The 22808-nt window shown below is 40.2% G+C and overlaps 1 protein-coding gene across 6 annotated transcripts in view; it reads left to right on the top strand.

Annotated features, from left to right (window-relative positions):
• Positions 1-276: 276 nt before the first annotated feature.
• The window catches only part of nek1 (NIMA-related kinase 1), a 35920-nt gene continuing 13388 nt past the window's right edge, over positions 277-22808 (top strand). Inside the window, exons 1-29 of one of the 6 annotated variants that reach the window (XM_061882945.1) lie at positions 277-433; positions 2072-2219; positions 2301-2397; positions 2514-2611; positions 2723-2806; positions 2872-2939; positions 3014-3100; positions 5137-5191; positions 6291-6491; positions 6558-6630; positions 6835-6983; positions 7057-7104; positions 8634-8693; positions 8774-8821; positions 8895-8972; positions 10897-11036; positions 11115-11237; positions 11319-11400; positions 13011-13097; positions 14022-14105; positions 14170-14247; positions 14419-14514; positions 14601-14780; positions 14874-14921; positions 17459-17693; positions 17796-17924; positions 20236-20412; positions 21396-21593; positions 21675-21777. In XM_061882945.1, coding sequence (XP_061738929.1) covers positions 2103-2219; positions 2301-2397; positions 2514-2611; positions 2723-2806; positions 2872-2939; positions 3014-3100; positions 5137-5191; positions 6291-6491; positions 6558-6630; positions 6835-6983; positions 7057-7104; positions 8634-8693; positions 8774-8821; positions 8895-8972; positions 10897-11036; positions 11115-11237; positions 11319-11400; positions 13011-13097; positions 14022-14105; positions 14170-14247; positions 14419-14514; positions 14601-14780; positions 14874-14921; positions 17459-17693; positions 17796-17924; positions 20236-20412; positions 21396-21593; positions 21675-21777 — 3023 coding nt within the window. In that variant the 5' untranslated portion in view covers positions 277-433; positions 2072-2102. Of the gene's footprint in view, positions 434-2071; positions 2220-2300; positions 2398-2513; positions 2612-2722; positions 2807-2871; positions 2940-3013; positions 3101-5136; positions 5192-6290; positions 6492-6557; positions 6631-6834; positions 6984-7056; positions 7105-8630; positions 8694-8773; positions 8822-8894; positions 8973-10896; positions 11037-11114; positions 11238-11318; positions 11401-13010; positions 13098-14021; positions 14106-14169; positions 14248-14418; positions 14515-14600; positions 14781-14873; positions 14922-17458; positions 17694-17795; positions 17925-20235; positions 20413-21395; positions 21594-21674; positions 21778-22808 lie in introns of those variants that run through there. The other 5 variants (XM_061882947.1, XM_061882946.1, XM_061882944.1 and 2 more) reach the window with 5 other exon arrangements.

Here is a 22808-nt window from a genome sequence, read left to right as displayed (position 1 = left end):
CCTTCGTATTGTGAGACAGACGCACTAACCCCTCTTCCACCGTGATTATTTTTTTTAATTAAAGTAAAGCAAATTTGCTTGAAGTTTTAATAAAAAATACTTGTAAAATACTTTTACGGATGAAGTTGAAATATTGTCTCTTTTAGTGTTTCATAATGTGATCATTTAGCTGAGTCTTTAGTCGGCTTGGTTGCTATGGACTGGTTGCTGTGTCCACAGAAACGGTCGTGATGAGGGCGGGTGCCAGTATGCTAATTGGCCCTTTCAAGATGACGAGCAGTTGTATTGACCAATTGGAAAAGGCCAATGTTGACTACAGCCAATCAGAATGAGACGACTGACAGCCTGCGAGGTTGGTAGAGAAGTCAAGTAGTGCCGCGGTGTTCATTTGGAAGAGCGGATGTGAGTCAACATCTCGACAGAATAGCTGATGGTAAGCCAAACATATTACTTTTATAACTCTTCTTTGATAACATCAACATGTTTCACTTTAAAATTGGGGTTGGAACAGTTTGCGTGCAAGGGCAAGGAGTATGAGGGCGTCTTTTCCTCCATCCTCGGGATGCTAACCTGTAAGCTTTACATTAGCTGGAAATGACTTTAACTGTAGTTTAATTTTGCTGTCATTTACATTATAAGTTGCTTTGCACTCACTGAAGTTTAGGTTTAGTTAAGGAGGAACTGCACTTTTTCTTGTAAATTTGCCTATCATTCACAATCCCTATGTAAGACAAGTACACGTGTTTATTTTTTTTATGAATTCTAAATCGTAAATAAACGCTAGCAAAAGTCAGCTAACTATGTAGGTAATAGGCGTCACTATTCAGAGCTCTAAATACATCCAAACACCATCCATCCATCCATCTATCCTGTAAGCATATATGTAATATAGTAACAGGTACGTAAAATATTCTTATTTTGCCCGTTTTAAGCACATTAATTTCACAGTCGCATCACAAAGTTCGCTTTTCCCTTCGACAACAGCAACGCTACTGCTCTCGGCATACTTCGTCAAAGACAACAAAGACTACTCTGGGACGAATTATGATCCAGAAACGTATATATTTTTTCCTGAATATAAGGAGAATGAGCAACAGGTTTTAGGAGATTTGTGCTAAACAGATGCAGCTTTAATGAAACACAATAACCATAATAAGGAGCCACAATGGATTGTACTTTCACAATATCATGTTAGACCCGCTCAACATTCATTGCTTTCGGTCCCCTGGGGGGGGGGGGACCACATATGCGATCCTCTCCAAGGTTTCTCATAGTCATCATTGTCACTGTCACCGACGTCCCACTGTGGTGAGTTTTCCTTGCCCTTATGTGGGCTCTACTGAGGATGTCATTGTGGTTTGGGTTGTGGTTTGTGCAGCCCTTTGAGACACTGTTGATTTAGGGCTATATAAATAAACATTGATTGATTGATTGATCATGTAGCAGTATTGCAAAGGGCTAAACAAGAAATACACACTACAAACATGATAAAACAATCATGTATTTTACAATGTCTGCTCTAAAGGGATGTTTATATATTCCTGTTTAGATGAAGAATTAATCATAAACCTTACAAAGGTTTAAAAAAAAAAAAAAAGATGCTCCAAACAAGCATCTTTTCGTGTTTACGTTGGATGTCGAAGTTGACCAACTTCTCGATGTATGTACACATCCTACTATCCAGTTAAGAGACAATATTTAAAATCTAGAATTAACTTTTACCAACTTGTAGTATTTATTACTATTTGTTTTGTTTTTCATTACGCTTTACTTCTGTTACTGTATAGAAAAAAACGTAATTCCCCCAATGTGGGATTTAAAAACAATATATTTTATCCTATCCTTATGGGCGTAATAGTGAATGTACATTAGCTACATTGTTAGCCACCTCACACTTGCCATAATTTATGACTTAGAATGCATTAAAAAAAAAGAAAAATCCCAAAAGGTGCAGTTCTGCTTTAAGGTAACTTTTCTAGATGTTATTATCAAATGATGACAGCTACCCTCTATGGACCAACCCCCTAGATTTGTTTTCTTTGGAAACATTTTTTTTAACTTCCATTTACAGAAGAACATGAGCTGGACCTCATTCTGCTAACATGGACAAGTATGAAAAGGTGAAGAAAATTGGGGAAGGTTCGTTTGGAAAGGCGGCCCTGGTCAAATCCAAAGAGGATGGCCACCAGTATGTCATCAAAGAGATCAGCATATCTGGGGTGAGACTTCTTCATACATGCTGGATTATTCGTATATTTACATGTAATATCTGTTTGGCACTTTTCATTGATGAAAAATAGATGTCCGAAAAAGAGAGGCGAGAATCTCGTAAAGAAGTGGCGGTTCTCGCGAACATGAGTCATCCAAACATTGTCCAGTACAGGGAGTCTTTTGAAGGTATGCTTGATTGGAGATGTTGGCTACAAATGTGAAAGAATCACGCAACGCCACTACAAATCATATCGTTCTCTTTTTTTTTCTAATATATGTTTTTGCTGCCGTATAACTGGTAGAAGGGGGCTGTTTGTATATTGTGATGGACTATTGTGAAGGCGGCGACCTCTTCAAAAAGATCAACTCTCAGAGAGGAACGCTTTTCTCCGAAGAGCAAGTGAGCTACTACATTTTTAATGCGACCTGCCACGGATGCAATAGAGCATGAAACATGTGACCACACCCTTTTGCGTTTGAGTGTTTTACCTCAAACGTGTCTCTTTTCCAGATCATGGATTGGTTTGTGCAGATCTGCTTGGCAATAAAACACATCCATGACAGAAAAATCCTTCACAGGGACATCAAATCACAGGTGCTCCCTCATGCTATGTTTTGTTGTTCTGCATTGCTTCTATAAATAAAAATGCTATCTTTCAGAACATATTTTTGACAAAAGATGGGACCGTGCAACTGGGGGACTTTGGGATCGCAAGGGTTCTGAACAGGTATGTAAATGTCAACAGAAATGAAAGTCATCACTGGGATAGTCATAACAAATCATGTCTCTTCCGTTTGTCAGTACTGTAGAACTTGCAAGAACCTGCATTGGAACCCCTTACTACCTTTCACCTGAGATCTGTGAAAATAAACCTTACAACAACAAAAGGTAATGAATCACTACTACATGTTGGGGTGTTTTTCTTGGCTTCAGGAGTCGTGGGATACTTCCCTTACAGAACTAAGGTTTTGACTTTTGATAGATTCATATTTATTGATCTGCAGGGAGCTACTGAAAACAAAGCGCTAATATTGATTGTGTGGTGTAAAACATCGTACATACAGTATGTGCAAAGTCTTGGGCCTCGGTTAGCTCAGTGTTTTAAGGCTGGGCAATATGGCCTTTTTTTAATATCTCCATATTTTTAGGCCATATTGCCATACACGATATACAAACCCCGTTTCCATATGAGTTGGGAAATTGTGTTAGATGTAAATATAAACGGAATACAATGATTTGCAAATCATTTTCAAGCCATATTCAGTTGAATGCGCTACAAAGACAACATATTTGATGTTCAAACTGATAAACATTTTTTTTTGCAAATAATCATTAACTTTCGAATTTTATGCCAGCAACACGTGACAAAGAAGTTGGGAAAGGTGGCAATAAATACTGATAAAGTTGAGGAATGCTCATCAAACACTTATATGGAACATCCCACAGGTGTGCAGGCTAATTGGGAACAGGTGGGTGCCATGATTGGCTATAAAAGCAGCTTCCATGAAATGCTAAGTAATTCACAAACAAGGATGGGGCGAGGTACACCCCTTTGTAAGCAAATTGTCGAACAGTTTTGGAACAACATTTCTCAACGAGCTATTGCAAGGAATTTAGGGTTTTTTCCATCTGCGGTCTGTAAAATCATCAAACTGTTCACAGAATCTGGAGAAATCACTGGACGTAAGCGATGATATTACGGACTTTTGATCCCTCAGGGGGTATTGCATCAAAAACCGACATCAGTGTGTAAATGATATCACCACATGGGCTCAGGAACACTTCATAAAACCACTGTCAGTAACTACAGTTGGCCGCTACATCTGTAAGTGCAAGTTAAAACTCTACAATGCAAAGCCAAACCCATTTATCAACAATATCCTGAAACGCCGCCGGCTTGGCTGGGCCTGAGCTCATCTAAGTTGGACTGATGCAAAGTGGACAGGTGTTCTGTGGTCTGACGTTTAAAATTATATCTGGAAACAGAGGACGTGGTGTCCTCCAGAACAAAGAGGAAAATAACCATTTGGATTGTTATAGGCGCAAAGTGTAAAAGCCAGCATGTGTGATGGTATGGGGGTGCATTAGTGCCCAAGGCATGGGTAACTTACACATCTGTGAAGGCACCATTAATGCTGAAAGGTCCATACAGGTTTTGGAACAACATATGTTGTCATCCAAGCAACGTTATCATGGACGCCCTTGCTTATTTCAGCAAGAGAAGTGTTACAACAGCGTGGCTTCGTTAAAAAAAAGTGCGGTTACTTTCCTGGCCCGCCAGCAGTCCAGACTTGTCTCCCATGGAAAATGTGTGGCGCATTATGAAGCGTAAAATACGACAGCGGAGACCCAGTGAACGACTGAAGCTCTACATAAAACAAGAATGGGAAAGAATTCCACTTTCAAAGCTTCAACAATTAGTTTCCTCAGTTCCCAAACGTTTATTGAGTGTTTTTAAAAGAAAAGGTGATGTAACACAGTGGTGAACATGCCCTTTCCCAACTACTTTGGCACGTGTTGCAGCCTTGAAATTCTAAGTTAATTATTATTTGCAAAAAAAATAAAGATTATGAGTTTGAACATCAAATATCTTGTCTTTGTAATGCATTCAACTGAATATGGATTGAAAAGGATTTGCAAATCATTGTATTCTGTTTTTATTTACATCTAACACAATTTTCCAACTCATGAAAACGGGGTTGTATATCTCAATATTTTGCCTTAGCCTTGAATGAACACTTGATGCATATAATGACAGCAGTATGATGATTCTATGTGTCTACATTAAAACATTCTTCTTCATACTGCATTAATATATGCGAATCGTGAGGTGCTCAAAGATTCCCACCTCTATTTGGGACAATATTAAATGTATGTAACATATTCCTGTGTCTTCTTTTCTCTCCCCTTTCCTCCTCCTGCAGTGATATTTGGGCTCTAGGATGTGTCCTTTATGAAATGTGCACCCTGAAACATGCAGTAAGTGTTCTTTGTGTTAGTTGTTTACTAATTCATGGAGCTTTAATGTACCTAAAGGCAGTGTCCCCCTGCCATTATATTAGGGGGGCAGCATGTCATTGTCAAGGAGTGATTTAACAACAGTTGGATAAGCAGCGTGTGTGTCGATATAAGGGCGTGTCCCGGTCCAATATCCGCAAAAAAACTCATTTTAGATTATATCAGTTTACAGCTAAAATCTCTGCATCGTGTCCGTGCAAAGATCGACCAATAAACAGGTTGGTCTTCTTGTATTTTCTATTTCTTTTTTAGTGATGTCTTTTACAAATTTAAATGGTAAATGTGTTGTGCTTGTATAGCGCTTTTCTACCTTTTTTTTCAAGGAACTCAAAGCGCGTTGACACTATATCCAAATTCACACATACACATTCACACACTGATGGCGGGAGCTGCCATGCAAGGCGCTAACCAGGACCCATCAGGAGCAAGGGTGAAGTGTCTTGCTCAAGGACACAACGGACGTGACTGGGATGGTAGAGGGTGGGGATTGAACCAGGAACCCTCAGGTTGCTGGCACAGCCATTTTCCCAACTAAATCACGCCGTCCCCAATGTAAACAGCTGAGTGCACAAGCTAGACATATGTCCTTACTTTAATAATATTGCAGTAAAAAACACATTTGTCAAGCTAAATAAGTAGCAAATAATTACATTTGCGCATTACTTAAAGATAGGCAGAAGTGTATTAGAAAATATCCAGTAACAAATGTGTCCGCATCATTCACTGAATGTTGGCAAAACCAGTTCAACTCAAAGACAGCATAAATCCATTCCAGACGGATAATAAATAGGTTAGTGTTTTTCCACACCTACCATCATTCTCTGTTGGACTCATTTCACTTGATCAAGCCTTTTCCAGCATTCCACTCTACAAAATAAAAGCATGTATGATTCATGCTGGTGTCATATTGGTTCGATATTTGTATCGGCCAATACTCCAAGCTCCCTTGTCAGAAGTGGAACAAGTTGTATCAGGACACCCCAAGTTGATAACCCACACACAAAAGCTGTGTGCGATTAAGGAACAATTCTAACAGTTTTGCCAATTTGTGTCCATTTAGTTTGAAGCTGGAAATATGAAGAACCTAGTTTTGAAGATCATCCGTGGCTCCTATCCTCCCGTGTCCGTTCACTACTCCCAAGAACTGCGTTTCCTTTTGGCACAACTTTTTAAACACAACCCAAGAGAAAGGCCTTCAGTCAGCAGCATACTGGACAAACCTTTCCTCTCTTGCCGGATCCAAAGGTTCCTCACTCCACAGGTACAAAGCACAGCTGGGACCGTGGATAGGCTGTTCATGCCAATTATATTTCTTCTTTCATTTCAGGTCATTGCTCAGGAATTTCATCAGACGGTTATTCTCAAGCACCAAAAAATGGGTGCGCATCAGGGCTCACCAGGTAAGCTAACTGCCAGTGTGTGGAAAATAAGTATTTGATCCTTGCTGATTTTGTAACATTATAACCAGTCCATCATTTTTATGGAAGTTATTCTTGTTGTTATGGAGAAAGACCAAACGTAAAATATAAAAAAATGCATCAAACTGGATATTTGATGTGAATGAATTGCTTCCAAACTCATTATCGTACTAACTTTTTGACTAGCTAAGCGTCCTGCCCATGGTTCCATACCATCTTGCGCCGCCAAGATTACCAAACCAGCTTGCAAATACGGAGTGCCTTTGACCGGAAGAAAGGTGTCCGACGTAACCAAAAAAGTAGCAGACAGGAAACCTTCTGTTAAATATAAAGCGGTTAGTAAGCATTAAATGTCTTGACGACAATGCATCTTCTGCTGTAGCCTGTGTAATTATGTGATATGTTCAGGTCCCTCTTCGAAGACTAGGCCAAGGCGAAGAAGAGAGGAGAAAACAGGTACAATGCTGAGAATGCTGTATTTGTATATATCCGTTCAACAAACATACACCAAGGTGCACACATGAATTTAAAGTCATTGTATTCACTAATGTTAATACCAAATATATAAATGGCCTAAAGTAAGGGTTCTCCAACTTTGTGGGTCTACTTCCACCCCTTGTTTTTACCAGGTTAGACTACTGTAACTGCCTTTTTACTGGGCTCTCTAAACAAGCTGTAAAGTAGCTACAGTTCATCCAGAATGCTGCTGCTTGAGTCCGGACTAGAACCAGGAAATCCGACCATATTAGGTCACTGCACTGGCTTCCTGTTGCTCAGAAAAGAGACTTTAAAAACAGCTCTGCTTGTGTCTTTTTCATGGTCTTGTGCCAAAGTACATCTCTGACTAAATGAAACGTCTCGCTCTGAGAACCACGGGGAGTGGCCTCCTGCTAGTGCGCGGAGTCAGGACCAAACATTGTAAATCTCTGTTAGTTTTTTTCCTCCTGAAACCTGGAATCGTCCTCAAAAAGATGTGAGACAGGCGTCAACGTTGGCAATGTTCAAATCCATGCTGGAAGCACTCTTATTTATTTACGCATATGACTTCTGATTGTATTTTATCTACACTATTTGATTTGAATTTGGTGGTTTTATAATGTTATGATGGTAATTTAAATTAGGATTATTTTATGATCATTTTATTTTTCCTTCTTGTAAAGTAAAGTTCAAGTTAAAGTACCAATGATTGTCACACACACACTAGGTGTGGCGAAATTTGTCCTCTGCATTTGACCCATCCCCTTGTTCACCCCCTGGGAGGTGAGGGGAGCAGTGAGCAGCAGCGGTGCCACGCCCGGGAATCATTTGTGGTGGTTTAACCCCCAATTCCAACCCTTGATGCTGAGTGCCAAGCAGGGAGGTAATGGCTCCCATTTTTATAGTCTTTGGTATGACTCGGCCGGGGTTTGAACTCCCAACCTACCCATCTCAGGGCGGACACTCTAACCACTAGGCCACTGAGTAGGCTTGTAGTTTTCTGCAAATGTAATACTAAAACAAGTTCATTTTTGCGGATCCCGGGAGGTCTTTGGACTTCAGTTTGCAATTCCCTCGCCTAAAGTTAGTCTTTTCCAGACATTCAAGTAGGTTTGACGCTACCTTGTGATATTTCTTTATAAAAATGACAAAAAGCGGCAATCAAAGAAAGTAGGTCTGTAGTTGTAAACGTATTTGTTAAATTTTTTTGTTTTTTTTACTTACTTTCATCAAATGCAAAGTTGACAAATACTTCTTAACACCCCCTACCCACAAAAAAAACACAATCGCATCAAACAGATGGCAGTCCTGTGTGAAACACTGAGCAACCTTAAATAAAAAATGTAAAACAAATAATATTGCATTTAAAAATTAATTGATGAACTCATTAGGGTAAAGGTTAGCACCTTCCTGATGAAACAATTGTATTTCTTCTTGTTGGCACCAAAATTTGTCTTTAAGTCAAAGTTTTAGGTATTTGATGAAAATATTTTGTTCTCAAATAGCAGGAGAATATCAAAAAAAGACATATTGAGCTGACGGAGAAGGAAAAGAAACAGAAAGAACAGGTGAGCACATAGTATGATATTACTGTAAAAAAATATCATCACACTTACAGGCATTTCCATGCATGCTGTGTGTGTTTCAGATGTTGCTAATAAAAGCAGAACAAATGAGGCGCTATGAAAAGGAGAAGGTGGGTGGCAATTGCACCTTTTTTTCTCACCAAATTTCAAGAAATTGATATATGAACTTGTAATATGTAACAGATTAGTCGCATAAACCACGCCAGAGAGCAAGGCTGGAAGAATGTCTTAATATCAAGTGTTGGCAGCCCAGAGAGGAAGGTATTCTTCAGCTTCTTTCTTTTTCACAATAGAAAATGTTTATTTTTGTAGCGTCATGCATTACATATCTGGGGTTGTCTTCGAGTAAGGATTTTAATAGTCTAACCTGATGGGTTAAATTTTGCCCGTAGTCTATCAGTCGAATCTATGGTTGTTTTTTTAAAAGAGATAAATAGATTATGATTGTAGTGTATACTGATTGGACACTAGGTGTCATTATAACCTTGCATGGTTTGTAAATTTAGCTGGATGAGGTGATTTTTTTTTTTTTTAGATGCTCAGGAATGCAGTCTTTTATTAAAACATCTAAAGACCTTAGTGGCCACATACGTGGACAGCACCTTTTAGGTCGTATTTCCAAAATGGTGTACACTACTGAATTGGGGTCTTATGGCCATTATGTGGACACTTACTGTATACTTTCATCTGGTGGCATCAGAAGAGTAAAACATACAATGAAATTTGGAAAAAAAAGTGTAAAAATAAGAATTGGTATGTCACTAAACATGATGTACATGTTTGTTACTTATGGACATCATATCAAAAGATGATTCTTAGTTTTTATTCCAAATAAAAAAAAGCATGTAAACAAACAGCTTAAGAGGTTTAAAGCGAACAAAGCAGAGATCAAAGTTTTCTAAAAGTTCCCACCTCAAGAAAGTCTTAACCACTCTGATGATAATAATAATAATGGATTAGATTTATATAGCGCTTTTCCAGACACTCAAAACAAATACACAGTGGGGCAAAAAAGTATTTAGTCAGCCACTGATTGTGCAAGTTCTCCCACTTAAAATGATGACAGAGGTCTGTAATTTTCATCATAGGTACACTTCAACTGTGAGAGACAGAATGTGAAAAAAAATCCAGGAATTCACATTGTAGGAATTTTAAAGAATTTATTTGTAAATTATGGTGGAAAATAAGTATTTAGTCAAGCATTCAAAGCTCTCTCTGATGGAAGGAGGTTTTAGCTCAAAATCTCATGATACATGGCCCCATTCATTCTTTCCTTTACACGGATCAATCGTCCTGTCCCCTTAGCAGAAAAACAGCCCCAAAGCATGATGTTTCCACCCCCATGCTTCACAGTAGGTGTGGTGTTCTTGGGATGCAACGCAGTGTTCTTCTTCCTCCAAACACGACGAGTTGAGTTTGTACCAAAATGGATACATGGATGATACAGCAGAGGATTGGGAGAATGTCATGTGGTCAGATGAAACCAAAATAGAACTTTGTGGTATAAACTCAACTCGTCGTGTTTGGAGGAAGAAGAATACTGAGTTGCATCCCATGAACACCAAGCCTACTGTGAAGCATCATGCTTTGGGGCTGTTTTTCTGCTAAGGGGAGAGGACTATTGATCCGTGTTAATAAGGAAAGAATGAATGGGGCCATGTATCGTGAGAGTTTGAGCCAAAACCTCCTTCCATCAGTGAGAGCTTTGAATGCTTGACCAAATACTTATTTTCCACCATCATTTACAAATAAATTCTTTAAAATTCCTATAATGTGAATTCCTGGATTTGTTTTTCACATTCTGTCTCTCAAGGTTGAAGTGTACCTATGATGAAAATGACAGACCTCTGTCATCATTTTAAGTGGGACAACTTGCACAATCGCTGGCTGACTAAATACTTTTTTGCCCCACAGTACACGGTCGATATTGGATTCTTTAATGAGGACTTTACCTCTGGCGCTGCGCCGACAAGACAACAAACTTGACTAAATACAAAGTTTACGTATGTCAACCAGCTGAAGGATGATTACTTTTGCCAAAAGAGCACTACACTTTTGAGGCGAGGTGGCATTTTGAGGCGATTCAATCAGGCTTCTCCGAATCGAATCTTCGACTATTTGAAGACAGTCCCCTACATACCATAATTATATTTGGTCATTGTGAGCTTGCGTCCTCCCAACTCAGTTTTATTTAGGTGGTGGAAAAAGGGCTGCCGGTGATCCAGAGGCGGAAAGCTACCACAGTGCTCTTGACCAAATGGCTAAACAATCAGTCGACAAAGGCATCTCCAAGGAAAGATCGGGAGGACCGAGCGTTCCTATTCGGTAATTTCTTGACGTCGCCTATCTTTGTTGTGCAGTTGTATTGAAGAAGTATTTACAGTGTGGCCTGTTTGTGTAAAGTAAAGTTCCAGCTGCTGCTGGCCCAGTGCTGTCTAACGGTCGTGCCCAACCCGTAAACTCTGAAGCGGTTAAAAGACAACTACAGAGGTTGCAGCACTTTTCAAAACAAAGCCATGTCAGCAGGTAGCAAACACAGCCTCATTCATCAATGACATTCACAGATATTAAAATTTGCTCCTTATGCTTACCTTATTCTGTTTGCAGGCAGCGGCACTTTCATGTTGAGGAGTTTTTACAGCGTAAAAAAGAAGCAATGCTTAACAAAGTCCGGGCTGAAGGACAGCTGGTACGTCAGTGTTTATTTACTTTCCGGCTTTACACCAGGATTGTCCAAAGTGCTGCACAGGGGTCATTTTGGTGTACATAGTAAAAATAAAATTAATTGTATATGAATGAGGGTTGTTCAAGAGTGGGGGAAGAGTGGATGGTGAGGTGGACAGGCGGCTAGGTGCAGCGTCTTCAGTAATGCGGACGCTGTATCGATCCGTTGTGGGGAAGAAGGAGCTGAGCCGGAAGATAAAGCTCTCAATTTACCTGTTGATCTACGTTCCCATCCTCACCTATGGTCATGAGTTTTGGGTTATGGCCGAAAGGACAAAATCACGGGTACAAGCGGCCCAAATGAGTTTCCTCCACAGGTTGGCGGGTCTCTCCCTTAGAGATAGGGTGAGAAGCTCTGTCATCCGGGAGGAACTCAAAGTAAAGCCGCTGCTCCTCCACATGGAGTGGAGGGAGATGAGGTGGTCCGGGCATCTGGTCAGGATGCCACCCGAACGTCTCCCTAGGGAGGTGTTTAGGGCACGTCCGACCGGTAGGAGGCCATGGAGAAGACCCAGGACACGTTGGGAAAACTATGTCTCCCGGCTGGCCTGGGAACGCCTCGGGATCCCCCGGGAAGAGCAGGACCAAGTGGCTGGGGAGAGGGAAGTCTGGGCTTCCCTGCTTAGGCTGCTGCCCCCGCGACCCGACCTTGGATAATTGGAAAAAGATGGATGGATGGATGGATGGATGAGGGTACACCAGATATGACACAAATTAGCTTGGTCGGCTATTTGTGTTTTGTTCAAATAGCTTAGCATATATTTTATTCACCTTCATTGGATTGAGTTTAGCGTATTTTATTGCCAAATGTATCAAATGGCCCCCACTCTTTAATTATACTGTACGCTATCCTCACTGGAAAAATTTGGACACCACCTTAACACCATTTTTGGATTATTCACTAATAATGTCACCTCATAAACAAAATGCTGTCAGGAGCTTATGTATTCATTGGGTTGTGTCTGTCTGTTCTTTAGCAGCATAGCTCAAAAAGTTGTACCTGGATTTAGATACAAACTTTCTGGAAATGACAGAAATAGAATAAGGAACAAGTGATTACATTTTGCGGGCGATCCAGATCATTTCACCGCAGTATATTTTTGTTATGAGGCTCATTTTCTCTGTTTGTGTGTGTATGCTAGTGCCCACGCCTCCACTTACAGACACAAAGACAGTGGATGACCGACAACAGCGTTCACTCTATTTATTTAATTCTGCAGCAGATAAGGCCTGGTGGAAGTGTGCTCTCTCCAAGTGCTTTTTTTTTAGTTTCTAATATTATCATAGCAGTCATTTATATGGTTCTGTGTATTGTGAAAGGATTACTGTAGAATCCAGCTGGTCATTGTGAGCCCGGCAGCTATCACATTAGTAGAAAACAAGTAATATTACACAGCAATACACAGACCACCAAAAAATATTTCATTTGTCAGTTTCTATTGTTTATAGATGGCAAATGTACAGCTCTACAGGTCAAATATTCAATTGATTTACTGTTAAAAAGAAAACAATCAATGTGGCACTTGCTAAAAGGCTATGTCAGCCTAAATTGTGGTTGACTTGAATGGTAAACAGGGGACTCGGCAAAACCTGGCAGCAATCTATGGAGGCCAAATTGGTTCAGCTCGTTTCATAAGACCCAAAGTCAACAAAGAGGAGGAGGTAGGAGCATGGAGGCTCATTGTACCTCACAGCAGTGGTCCCCAACCTTTTTCTAGCTAAGGACCGGTCAATGCTTGATCATTTGTCCCGCGGCATGGGGGAATTCTTTTTTTTTTTTTTTTGTCCTGAAAAAGGGAGTTTTTTTTGGGTTGGTGCACTAATTGTAAGTGTATCTTGTATTTTTATGTTGATTTAATAAAAATAAAAAATAAAAAAATTTTTTTTAATTATTCTGCGGCCCGGTACCATTCGAGCCCGGTGGTTGGGGACCACTGCCTCACAGCACAGCTGCCACTGCCCGTCTTTCATCCTCACATCCTCACAATCATGCCTGGGACTCGCCAAGAGCTCATATGCACTATTATTGCACTGTGTTCTATTGTATTTGTTTTTATAACCATCTTTCTGTCACTTACATGCTCTTTTTTTTGTTTGCTTTGAATGTAATTCACAAATGCACACTTTTTATTTGCATTCACAAGTGAAATGGGATGTTTGCAAGTTGCTCAATGTTAAATTTTTCCAACAAAAAAATGTAGCAATAATGACCACTGGCTAGCTTATGATACCATTGTTGTATAACAGCACAAAAAAAGTATATTTTTCAGGATTACTATTTATATTGAATAAAAAATGCTTGTCAGCTTGATGAAAAAGTCGTTCAGGCTTGTTGCTCACGGCTGTCTCGTACAAGCGTACACATGCACAAAAGCAGTCTCAGAGAAACAACTAACAATGTGCACTTGTTGCATAATAAGCTTTAGCCAAACTTTTCTGAATGGCTTTCATTAGCCCACAACATACATAACTTTTATAATTTTCGCAAGTTACCTCTCTCATGGTTGCAAATATCCCCTTTTAACGTTTCCCTGTATGTGTATGCTTATGCAGTTACTGTATTTGTGAAATTTCCACATTTGTTAGGAATATTTAACAAGACTCAAGCAAATCCGCTTACAGAACTTCAATGAGCGCCAGCAGATTAAAGCTCGACTTAGAGGAGGAAAGGTTTGTCATTTCTTAACATATTTTATTTTAAACATGGAAAATGATTTGCGTTCCTGGGTTCTAGTACGACAGCGACGGCTCAGACAGTCAGGAGTCGAGCGATGAGGCTGAACTCAGGAGGAAGAAGATAGCGGCTTTGAAAGTAAGTCCGCTAAAGCACAGTTGACACAGGAAAAATACATTTTCTTGTTGTAGCATTTACTGTGAAACATATTGTCTGTGTCAGAAGTTAAAATACACTGATCATGAGATATGGCAGCACCAACCTATACATTTGTATTATCTTAAATTGTCTAATAAAATGTCATTGCAGGCTCAAGCTAATGTACGTGCTGCGGTACTCAAAGAGCAACTGGAGAAGAAACGGAGGGAGGCGCATGAGAGAGAGAAGAAGGCGTGGGATGAGCATGTAAGCCTTTCTTTCTTACTATATGTGCCTAGATTGGTGGTATCAGTGCATCTAGTAAAGGCATCGGTTCTATTGCATTGTGAAAGATTGCAGCTCGGGAAGGGAATGTTAGCATGGCCGCAGGAGACATGGCTTCTGCTGGAGCAGATTCTACAACCCCTGAACCCTCCATGCCCAGCGCGGCTGCCAAAGCTTCAGCCCTACCAGAGTCTGAACCCTCCAATCCAGTTATATCAATGACTACTGCTCTGAAGAATGTCGGAGCTGTTAGTATATGCATGACACTACACAGCGCACTGTAGCCTGAGAATGCATTTCTTGATTTGTTTTCTCTTTGTTTTTTGCAATTTGTTTTTCAGATTACTCCAGTGAAAGAGCCTGCCACAGAGGCTGTTGAAGTCACTCAGGTGTGTTGCTATTAATGCTACATGCAAGAGGTGCACAACAAATATCGGACAGATAACGAATGATGACATCCGTTAACTATAAAAAATATTTTAGATAACTGATTTAAAAAAATAAAACAAATGCTCTAATTGGGCAAGATTATCCGTACCGTGCTGTTGGTGGAATATAGTGAGCAAATCAAGTGCTTATTTCTGTTTTTACATGCTGTCATTACCTTATTCACAATACCATATTACAAGTACAACAGTAGTGAATATCCATTTAAGGATGGTGGTAAGTGAAAGGGTCTCCCACATAAGCTAGAAGAAGCTTTTGGCAGGAGGGTCCAGAGGACAGTATATGCATGGAATGCTGAAACAAGGTGGCAAGCACAAAAAAACTATATGATAAACACAAAATAAGAGTACTCAATCAAGCATACACATACATACATTCATTCAACCACGCACAACCCAACAGTAGTCTACCCCAGTGGTTCTTAACCTTATTTCAGTCATGTACCCCTTGTGAACATTTTTTTAATTCAAGTACCCCCTAATCAGAGCAAAGCATTTTGGGTTGGAAAAAAAGTGATAAAGAAGTAAAATATAGCTCTATGTCATCAGTTTCTGATTTATTAAATGTTGTAACAGTGCAAAATATTGCTCATTTGTAGTGGTCTTTCTTGAACTATTTGGAAAAAAAGATATACAAATAACTAAAATACTTGTTGAAAATTAAACAAGTGATTCAATCCTAAATAAAGATTTCTCCACATAGAAGTAATCATCAACTTAAAGTGCCCTCTTTGGGGATTGGAATAGAGATCCATCTGGATTCATCAACTTCATTCTAAACATTTCTTCATTAAAAAAAAAATCTTTAACATCAATATTTATGGATCATGTCCACAAAAAATCTAGCCGTCAACACTGAATATTGCATTGTTGCATTTCTTTTCACAGTTTATGAACGTACATTCATATTTTGTTGAAGTATTATTCAATGAATATATTTATAAAGGATTTTTGAATTGTTGCTATTTTTAGAATATTTAAAAAAAATCTCACGTACCCCTGGTCTACCCCACATGAGGCATTAGACATAGGTGGCTAATAGGTTAGATTTCAGTTTCTTTTCAAAGTTGGAGAATGAATACAGCATCCTGAGGCTCTCATCAAGCTGGTTCCAAATGTGTGGTCCCTTGCATACTCCACTTCGAGCAGCACAAGCCAGTAGACCATGTTTAGCTGATATCAGGTCAAAGTTAAGAGTGTTCTGGACATGCTGAAGACGATAGATAGGAACCCTGCTACAGAGCCTGAGATTCAGCCTGTGGATGACTTGATAGGTTAGACAAGCATTGTAATAAATATTGAAACCTTTACCTGAGTTCATTGTAAGCAAATGTGGTGTCGTCGTGTGGGACTTCTTGATTTTGTCAGAGCAAGACTTTTTTTGTGATATATGTGCCGAATGTCCTGCAAACTTTGTGCGAAGAGGCAAACATAGTGCATCAAACCTTTTCTGTCTTTTGAAATGCTAACATCGCTATGATTCTTGCTATTCTCTTTTCCTCGGGATAAATACTGTACTGTATCCAAGGTGTTTTGAAAACCTTAGAAGATGCCTGCTGCCCCAATGCCAGCCGCAAAAACTTGTTCTTATTCCTGCGGCGTCTGAAAAGTGCAAAGAGTTTCCCACTGACAACGTGAGGACTAAAGCGATCTGTAGTTTTATAATGGAAATAATGGCGCTGGAATACCAGCTCTTTACCATCATTGAAGAAACTGTACAGTGGAATCTCGATTTACAAACTTAAATGTTAAACAGGGTTCGTAAATCGAAAACTTGGTTTTGTGAAGTAAATTCATCTACAAGAAACAATGCAAATATGAATAATGCATTCCAGCCTTGACAAAAGTCCCTGTTTTAGTGAAGGTTTGTACACTTTGAATAAAATATAAAGTGCAATACAGTACTGTGATACCACAAACTTAACAAGGAGGTGATAAACAACTATATATTTAGTAAAAAGCTAAAACAACAACACCTGAATTGTCCTGTATTCGCTGCTCTGCCGACATGCGTGCATATTCAGGAGTCCCTTTGGTGCCCTCACAAACGATCAGAAATCACAAAAATCCTTAACTTTAACTGCCATTTTGCTACAACATTAAACATTTTAAAAAGTAAAACGTGCTATGGTACAATCTCTTCAATACACAGAGGAAAATTTGGGGTTATCGAAAAGTTCCCAATTAAAGAGGTATGTAAATTGAGGCTCATTGTAATGGCTTTTGTCAGGACAAATCTACAGGTTCAATTTGTCAAATCCACCTTTGTTTGACTCTTTCATAGCCCCAAGTGTGCACAAACTACTGTTAAATCCAAATGTAAAAAATATATAGCTATAAAAAATAGTGTATCTGTTTTGAGAAGCCGGAAGTTATTGGCGTTGACTCGAAAAATAATATTGTGCATCCCTACTCCATGCATTTAGCATAAAACACCGTTTTTTTTTCCTAACAGTGCCTGACACTTTTTTTTCTCTTAGAGTGAGAAGAACCATATCCTGAGCAGAGTTAATTTGAATCTCCAGAGCCCCGTGGATGAAGTAGAGGAGTCAGCAACCAGCCCTGAAGAAAAAGGCCCTGCTCCCCAACACAACCGGCCTAATGCCGAGAACCTCCTTACCAGTGAAGATCTAAAGAAAAATTGTGATCCAGTAGAACTTTCTGTACTTCCTGCTGCTGTGCCAACCTTGAAGGACTTGTGCGTTAATACAACCAGTAAGTAATTTCTCGATAGAATATGAGATGCAAAAGCAATTCGGTTTAATGAAAATTCAAAATTATATATTTTGTTTTTTTGTTCCCTTAACATCGTCTCAGCAGCTGCGTCAGTGTCTCCAGAAGATCGTCCACTTTCTGGTGGAGACAGGAAGAAGTGGGAGGCGGGAGCTCCATTTGTCCTCCCTACCGCCCAGCAAACTCTAAAAGAGACATGCTTGCCAACTATTGGTGAGTTATTATCCAATACACCACATTGCTAATATGACCCAGCTGCCCAGATTGGATGTTCCTTTATTGTAATAAGAGATCAATCAATAATGTCTGCACCATACTTGCCAACCTTGAGACCTCCAAATTCGGGAGATTGGGAGCCCGGAGGCAGCAGGGTTGGGGTGCAGGCAGCATACCCCTTTGAGCTGTCCTGGATGAAATTCAATTCTTTTTTTCCAATAATTTTGGAAGTTGCAAGCGTATTTCTTCCTCTTACTCGTCGTCGCCATGTCTCTTGTTCCTTCTTCTGTTTCGTCTCCTTCTTGTTTTGTGTGTGCAGTTGTGCACTGGGCTCCAAAAGCCCTAGATGTAATTTTAGCGTCCTGGAAGAGTTCGTGCTGCAAGGGGTTCTGGGTATTTGTTCTGAAGTGAAGTGAATTATATTTATATAGCGCTTTTCTCAAGTGACTCAAAGCGCTTTACATAGTGAAACCCAATATCTAAGTTACATTTAAACCAGTGTGGGTGGCACCGGGAGCAGGTGGGTAAAGTGTCTTGCCTAAGGACACAACGGCAGTGACTAGGATGGCACAAGCGGGAATCGAACCTGCAACCCTCAAGTTGCTGACACGGCCACTCTACCAACCGAGCTAAGCCGCCCCGTTCTGTTGTGTTTATGTTGTGTTACGGTGCAGATGTTCTCCCAAAATGTGTTTGTCATTCTTGTTTTGGTGTGGGTTGACAGTGTGGCGCATATTAGTAGCTGTGTTAAAGTTGTTTATACGGCCACCCTCAGTGTGACATGTATGGCTGTTGACCAAGTATGCATTGAATTCACTTGTGTGTGTGTGTGCTTGAAATTAACGTTTTCATTAAACCAGTTAAAATTTCATACGTGTCAGCATTTCTTGACATCTATGAGTAAAGACCATTGTTAAACCCGTCCTACGCTACATTATTATGTGACTGGGCCGGCACACTGTTAATATGGAGGAAAAGCGGATGCCTGGACAGCATGCGGCTGTTAAGGGGTGAAGGTTTCAGGTGAGAGAGGACGCCAAAGGCAGTGCCTTTAAGGCACGCCCCCGATATTGTTGTTCGGGAAAAATTCGGGGGAATGGTTGCCCCAGGAGATTTTTGGGAGTGGCACTGAAATTCGGGAGTCTCCCGGGAAAATCGTGAGGGTTGGCAAGTATGGTATGCAATCACATCTTGAAGCAAACAAGACAAACACAGAAAAAAAAAAAAACACTCAACTTGTCAGGTTCAAACACCGATGACATCTATTAATCAGACAGGAAGCAAGGAATCATGCAGAGACAGAGTTCAATTTAGCTCATGAGGAGACATGTGTTCTGGGCTGTATTCTAGTTACAGATCCAAACTACGTTCTAAAAAATGAAGCCCGCGTTCCTCCTCTATTTATTAGGAAAGTCCCTATTGCGTCACTGTCGCTGAGGGAAGGGGGCAGACCCGACAACTCCACCTAGACACAACATATGATTATGCTAAAATTCAAATATGTTGACACTTGATACTATCGCCCAGTCTCTGCTTTGTCTGGTCCCGGGACCCAATGTCCGGCCTCGGTAGTCAGAAGGCCGAGTACTGGTGCCATCACCCAGTCTCTGTTTTGTCTGGTCCCAGTACCGATTGTTTGGCCTTGGCAGTCAGCAGGCCGAGTCTGGACAAAACACAGATAAAAAGAGGCAAGCAATTTCTTGGATTGCAGCTCTGCACAAATACAGACATACCACTTCAGCACAAATTGACAATACTTTATAGTAACGGCCCTTAATCATAAAGTTATGATGGTAATATATACATAATTATTCTAACACACATTTCTGGCTTTTGTAGTTTAGCATGCAGTAAGAAACAAGGTTATTAGATTAGATTAGATAGTACTTTATTTATTTTGTTGGGTTGTACTTGTATAGCGCTTTTCTACCTTCAAGGTACTCAAAGCGCTTTGACACTACTTCCACATTTACCCATTCACACGCACATTCACACACTGATGGAGGGAGCTGCCATGCAAGGCGCCAACCAGCACCCATCAGGAGCAAGGGTGAAGTGTCTTGCTCAGGACACAACGGACGTGACGAGGTTGGTACTAGGTGGGATTTGAACCAGGGACCCTCGGGTTGCGCACGGCCACTCTTCCACTGCGCCACGCCGTCCCTATTTATGACAAAACATGTAAGTTTCTGTCTCATTTTGCTGCTTAAGTTATTTGTTCTGTGTAGGCACTCAGTTTTGCCACCTGCAGTATAAATGAAGATATGTACAAATCATTATTTTAGGAATGTATGGGTATGTTTTTCAGAGCAAACAGTTGGTGAGGTAATACGGCTGGCTGTACTGTCAGCAGAAGCTCAAAGGAAGGTATGGAGTCCGGGTCCTGACTCGCAGATACTAAAAGTACTTCAGGAGGCAGAAGTTCAGCCACTCACACAGCTGTTGGAGACCACCAGCATCTGTGAAGAGGTCTCCTGTAGTCCTGGTTAGTGTTTTTTCATTCTTGGAAATTCACCAAAAACTTTACACAGACTTTTTTTCGAGGGTTTTTAACAGGTAGTACAACACTGTCACAAATAGTATCTTAATGCAGTGTTTCTCAACCTTTTTTGAGCCAAGGCACATTTTTCTCATTGAAAAAATACAGAGGCACACCACCAGCAGAAACGTAAAAAAAAATGAAAACCCACCAGGTTGTCTTTTTTTTAGTTTGTTGTTGTATTCCTGTGTGTAGTGCTTTAGTTCCAGTCTTACGCTGTTATTTTGGTGGCTCTTCCTGTTTTGTTGGTGTTTTCCTGTAGCAGCTTCACACCGTCCTTTGAGTGTTATTGCCAGACCTATTTTGTATTGGCAAACAAGACTAATTCAGGGAGCACATGCACACATACATCAAGAGAAGCAACAAAGAATTTGCAGTCATGTTGTTGTTGTGATAGAATATACTGTACATTCAATGATAGCTCACTATCCAAATTGGTATTGTTAGCTAATAACATCCAAAGCAAATGTGCTTGCATGTGTTCCGTTTCTACATAGTTAAGTCATTACGTACTAAGAGCCGTAGAGGGATATACCATTGGAAAGTTAGCGCCTTCTAGACCTCTGTGTGAATGTTGCAAACAGCCCCTTTAAGCTACAGCAAAGTGTGTTGTGTATTTCTGCAAGAAAATGTCAAAACATTTGATTGGTGAAAATGTTGATTGACTTAAATGTGCAAAGAAATTGTGGAGATTGGACAAAGTTGCGCGCATAATTCGCGGTGATTAATTGAATGTGCGTAAATTGGCACGAATGTGAAACCCTGGAGGGACTGGAAGATGCAGGGTGTCATTCAGATTCTGGAGTAGACGCTGTTGACACCCCAATGACTGACATTAAATGAATGGCAATGAATGACAATGAATTATGAATGCTTGTAAGAATGTACTGTAACATATGAAAGTTGAATTTGCTTGTTGATGTTCTCAGATAGGGAGAAGCAGACCTTAGACGTGGAGGTGGCGAGGACATGTGAAAAGGACGTGAGCTCAGAGTGCAGGACAGCTGCCATTCTTCAGAGCCCAGAGGTTCCATTGGAAAGCGCTGCTGCAACGGAAGCTTCACATCCAGAACACGCAAGTGCGATGGAAGGACACACTGAGCCGCACAGTGAAGACAAGATCCAGGGTAAGCAATTAACTTAATCAGACACCCCGGCTTCTCATTCATAGTAGAATGTCGATCCAAATACAGTCTGTTTGTCGTTAGAGCAAGCAGATGTGGAATCAATGGTTTTGGAAGAAGCCCCTGAAGCACCACAGTCTTCAATGCACCTGCATCATGCGTGGGAGGAGGAGGCTCCACAGCCAATGTAACTATCCATCATATATTGATAATAGTTCTAATATTGCCTTTTCACTGGTTACATCAGGGTGGGGAGTAATATGATTATTTCATAACATTCCATTAATCCATGACACACACCAAATGAATGAGGAAATCTAAAAAAAAAAAACTGAATTATCCTGATTGACAATACAGTCGTTCCTTGTTTATCGCGGTTAATTGGATCCAGACCTGACAGCCATAAGTGAATTTCCACAAACTACAAATTCTAATTCATCAATCAATCAATCAATCAATGTTTATTTATATAGCCCTAAATCACAAATGTCTCAAAGGACTGTACAAACCATTACGACTACGACATCCTCGGAAGAACCCACAAGAGGGCAAGGAAAACTTTTATAAATAAAACAGTCTTAGATTGAGCTTGTAAAAACTGTTTGTAACCTAAATATGTTTTTAACATTGTTAGATCCTCCTAAACATGAAATAACACCCCTATAATCACCTTTACACCTGTTTCACCCAATATGGTAGACATACATTATAAGGTCAAATAAGAAAATGTGTACTCTACTGCAATGCATATAAGAAATACTGTATAGCAGTGTTTCTTAACCATTGTTGGGCCGTGAGCATCCCTCTAGAACAGTGTTTTTCAACCACTGTGCCGCGGCACACTAGTGTGCCGTGAGATACAGTCTGGTGTGCCGTGAGAGATGATCTAATTTCACTTATTAGGGTTATAATGATTTTTATGCAAATCAGTAATTATAGTCTGCAAATTATGTGTTGTAGTTGAGTGTCTGTGCTGTCTAGAGCTCGGCAGAGTAACCATGTAATACTCTTCCATATCAGTCAGTGGCTAATTGCTTTGTAGATGTCGGAAACAGCGGGAGGCAGTGTGCGGGTAAAATTGTGTCTAATGCTTAAAACAAAAATAAAGGAAAGGTGAGTGCCCCAAAGAAAAGGCATTGAAGCTTAGGGAAGGCTATGCAGAACGAAACTAAAACTGAACTGGCTACAAAGTAAACAAAAACAAAATGCTGGACGACA

The sequence above is a fragment of the Nerophis ophidion genome, linkage group LG22 (assembly GCF_033978795.1).
Source record: "Nerophis ophidion isolate RoL-2023_Sa linkage group LG22, RoL_Noph_v1.0, whole genome shotgun sequence".
Lineage (NCBI taxonomy): Eukaryota > Metazoa > Chordata > Actinopteri > Syngnathiformes > Syngnathidae > Nerophis > Nerophis ophidion.
This window is presented reverse-complemented; position numbering and strand designations above follow the sequence as displayed.